At 54.7% G+C, this 4,214-nt stretch overlaps 1 protein-coding gene across 1 annotated transcript in view; it reads right to left on the bottom strand.

The window, feature by feature from the left end:
* The window catches only part of LOC105982968 (chymotrypsinogen B2-like), a 4,112-nt gene extending 2,344 nt beyond the window's left edge, over positions 1-1,768 (bottom strand). Inside the window, exons 1-4 of the mRNA XM_013012691.1 lie at positions 1,651-1,768; positions 330-433; positions 168-247; positions 4-82 (exon numbers count right to left, since the gene is read on the bottom strand). Coding sequence (XP_012868145.1) covers positions 4-82; positions 168-247; positions 330-433; positions 1,651-1,768 — 381 coding nt within the window. The remainder of the gene's footprint in view (positions 1-3; positions 83-167; positions 248-329; positions 434-1,650) is intronic.
* Between the last annotated feature and the right edge of the window lie 2,446 nt (positions 1,769-4,214).

Raw genomic sequence — 4,214 nt, 5'->3', positions numbered from 1 at the left:
TACCTTTGCAATGTCCAAGACCTGGACATCCTCCTCATCAGAATCCAGATTAAACTCCCCTGCCACCACCTTGTCAGCTGTCCTACACATGGAGACAGGTAGGGGTGAGACGGGAGAGCGGCCTTCTCCCTTCAACCCTGTGAAGCCCCAGGCTGCCCAGGACTCACGTGACCATACAGTGGGCAGCAGTGACCACCCATTCCTCACTGATCAGGGCGCCACCGCAGAAGTAGATGCCATCTTTGTACTGGAGAAGTAAAAGGGGACCATCACAATTCCCACCGGGACAGCACCCCACGCTGCCCCCTGTGCCCAGAATCCACTCTCACCTGAATGTACACCATCCAGGGCCAGGAGCCAGGGACAGCGTCCTCCCCACCGACCACCCTGGACAGCCCACTGACCTCAGGAGGGATGGCGGGGATCCCGCAGCCTGGGGGAGCCAGGAGGTGACAGTCAAAAGTGGGCACTGAGACCCCGCCACATCTCACCTCCCACCTCTTGTCTCCTCTCACCCTTGGGGGACCTCAGCTGGCTCCTCCCTTTCCCTCTCTGAAAAGCCAGCCTGACTCTCCCCTCCCCCACAAACCAGAATCCCACAGCTCAGCGTGGTGGGCGCAGGCCCCCGGTGGGAGGCTCAGATCCTTGCGCCCCACTCAGCTCTCCTTCCAACGAAAACCCAACAGGAGGAGGTGCGGCGGTCAGCAGGGTCCCAAGGCTGCCTAGCTTAATCACACAGCTCAGAATCTCAGTTTCCCCATCAGCACCCTGGGGGCGCCACTGTGAGGGCTGCGACGAATGATCGACCAAGTGCTTGCTCCATTCCTGGGACAGAGGAAGCACTGAATAAATAGAGTTTTAAAAGGACAAGCTTCACCGGGCACCAGTGGCTCACGCCTGTAATCCTAGCTCCTCGGGAGGCTGAGATCTGAGGATCGGGGTTTGAAGCCAGCTTGGGCAGGAAAGTCAATGAGACTCTTATCTCCAATAAACCACCAGAAAACAGGAAGTGGTGCTGTGTCTTAAGTGGTAGAGCACTTTTCTTGAAGAGCTCAGGGACAGCACCTAGGCCCAGGCTTCAAGCCCCAAGAAAGGACAATTTTCTAGTGGCTTTTTCTAGTCCTAGCTACTCAGGAAGCAGAGCTCTGAGGACCATGGTTCAAAGCCAGCCTGAGGAGACAGTCCTTGAGACTTTAATCTCCAATTAACCACCAAAAACTAAAAACTCCAGAAGTGGAGTAGTTGCTCATGTGGTGGAGTGTTAACCTTGAGCAAAAAAGCTTACACACAGTGCCCATGCCGGAGTTCCAGGACCAACAACAGAAAAAAAAAAAAAAAAAAACCGTCAGGCTTGGGCAGGCAGGGCTGAGGGGGCCGAGCCGCCACTGCCCCTTCAGTCTGTCCCTGTGCCCCGCACGGCCGCATCACCGCCTCCTCCACAGAGACACAGACCGGCTGCGCAGCGATGCAGAGGGTCCGGCTGCCAGGGTCTCAGGGGGTCTGGGGAGCAGGGGGAGCTGGGACCTGTGTCTTTCTCCCAACACCCCCTGCAGCCATGAGGCCAGTGAGGGGGAAGAGGACAGGGACTCACTCATGCTCACAGCAAGGTGCCCAGCTACACGGAGCGCAGACCAGGGTGAGGGAACCAACCTTCCTGCCCAGCGAAGGCAGAGCCCAAGACAGCCCAGCAGCCCAGGAGCCAGAGGCCCAGCATGGTGTCGCCACCACACAGCTGCGTGTTACCTGCCGGGCTCCTGCTATATACCATGGCGCCCGCTGTTATCTGAGACCTTGAATGGAGAAGCCCTTTTCTGGGCGCGTGTCCAGTGGGCAGCGTGTGCCAGGCAGGGCTGCGCGGGAGCCTGGGATGGACACAGCTGCCATCCACGGCTGAGCTCCAGGCCAAGCGCTCAGGGCCATGACGCCGCTGAACAGCAGCTCTGACCCATAGCTGTGAGCTACAGCCTGCTGCCCGGGTAGGCTGAGTCTATGGACTCACATCTGAGCGCCACACTGGTAGAGGCTGTGGTCTAGAGGAGTAGAGTTGTTGTGTTTCTTCCAGAAGCCCTGTGCAGCTGGAGGAGCAGGCCTTCCCTCCATGTTTCAGGCGGGAGGCCTGGTGTGGGGGCAGGTGCTGAGGATGGAGGCCCAGAAGGCTCAGGGAGGACTCAGCCCAGGTGTGTTGTAGCCATGTGAGTGTGGGCAGAGCAGCTGGAAGGTCCAAGGGCTCCTGTGCTAAGCAGCTTCCCTTCCCCTGTGGCACATGGATCCTGGGCCCAGCGCGGTGCATGGACCAGCCAGGGGGTCTTGTTATATCACCTGATGATTGTTTTATCACCCCGTAAGTGTTATATCCACCTGTAATTGCTGATGGAGTCTGGATCAAGTGATTGCAGAGGTGCAGGGAAACCTGTGTTTTGCTTTGGTTGACCGTGTGGGTTGTTTCCTGGCGATTGTGGAACTGGGAAACATTTTGGGTGAGGTTGTCAGTGCAGGACCAGCGCCCCTTAGACGAGCAGGGCTTGATCTCCGCTGGCTGCTTTTAATTTCCCTGCATGGTGACCAGTGTGCTGCTTCTAGCACAAATTTCAGTGTCAGACAGCACTGTGGCCTTGGGCCATTGCCTTGCTCTGATCTGTTTCTCTTTCTGGATTTTCTATTTTTGTTCTTCTTGGAGGGCTTGAATTCCAGCCCTGGACAATGAACCTACATGGTTTGTTCATTTGTTTTTTCCCTCCTCAAGTCTCCTGTCCTACTATTTTAGCCACTGCCTCACTTCTGGCTTTTTAATAGTTTTTTGGAGCTAAGAGTGTCATGGACTTTTCTGCCAGAGCTAGTGTAGAAGTTCAATCCTCTGATCTCAGCCTCCTGAGTAGCTAGAGTCACAGGCATTAGCCACCAGAGCATTTGTTTTTCTTGAACTACTTGCCTTCATTTTAGAAGATGGTCTAGGGACACAGAGTGGGCCACATGTGTTAGGAGGAAAGCAGAGCACTGAACACATGGTGTTCTGTCTGAATGAAACCATGCAGGAGTGAGTTCCTTCTGTCAAGCAGCAGCCACCCCCTTCTGGAAGAGACCAAGGACACCACTCCCCCGTGTAGCAAGCTTGCAGCTTAAAGTATTTTGATTTTGAAGATCAAACATACATCACCACCAGCTAAGAAGTTATAATAATCATATTTACTATTATTGACACCAAGGACAAGAGGTCTATTTTTTTTTTTTTGGAGGGGTGAGAACTCTGGGCCTGGGCGCTGTCCCTTGGCTCTCCAGCTCAAGGCTAGCACTCTACCACTTCAACCACAGAGCCACTTCTGAGATTTTGGTCATTAATTGGAGATAACACTCTCACAGACTTTCCTGCTCAGGATGGCTTTGAACCATGATCTTCAGATCTCAGCCTCCTGAGTAGCTAGGATGAGAGATAGGAGCCACCGGTGTTGGGCTCATGAAGTCTAATTTTAAGGGGACATAAACAACACAATATACTCTGGAGAATGCCATGTGAGGATCAAGGTTTGAAGCCAGCCAGGGCAGGAATGTCTGACAGACTTGAGAGACTGTTATTTCCAAATAGGGGGCAAAAAAGCCAGAAGTGAAGCTGTGGCTCAAGTGGTAGAGTTACCGTCCTTGAGTGGAAAATTCCAGTGAGGTGACAGGGTCTGTGTATGTGCACACACACAGACAACAAGAAAGGAAAGGAAAAAGGAAGGAAGGAAAGGAGAAAAGCAGATAAGGAGGAGAAACATGGTAATAAAGGAAAGAAGGAAGCCACGAAGGAATGAAAGAAGGGAAAGGAAAGGAGGAAGGAAAAGAAGAAGGAAAGAAAGAAAATATTGAGAAAAATCTCAGTTCTGACATTGGTCGAGGCATTTCCAGAGGAGGAAGAGGCCGCTTCGGAGACCCCTGTGGCCCTGGAGGAGCCAAGGTCTCCGCAGCAGCAGCAGCAGCAGCAGCCGCAGCAGCAGCAGCAGCAGCAGCAGGGAGTGGGGGGAGGGCAGGGTCTGAGAGAGGAGCAGCCTGGGGAAGGTGCTCCAGGGCCTGGGATGGGAGGGACAGCAGAAGCGGTGACCACGCCCATTCCGGTGACCACGCCCCCGAGACACACAGTTTCCCCGCCCCTCCCTCACCCACAACCCTCCGTGTGGCTCCACCCCTGGGCCGTGGCCCCGCCCCTCCTCCACCCACCCCTTCACCTGGCCCCGCCCCTG

Source organism: Dipodomys ordii, unplaced genomic scaffold (genome assembly GCF_000151885.1).
Source record: "Dipodomys ordii isolate 6190 unplaced genomic scaffold, Dord_2.0 Scaffold18, whole genome shotgun sequence".
In the NCBI taxonomy this organism is placed as follows: domain Eukaryota; kingdom Metazoa; phylum Chordata; class Mammalia; order Rodentia; family Heteromyidae; genus Dipodomys; species Dipodomys ordii.
The sequence above is the reverse complement of the archived record's forward strand: the minus strand, read 5'-3'. Positions and strand labels throughout refer to the sequence as shown.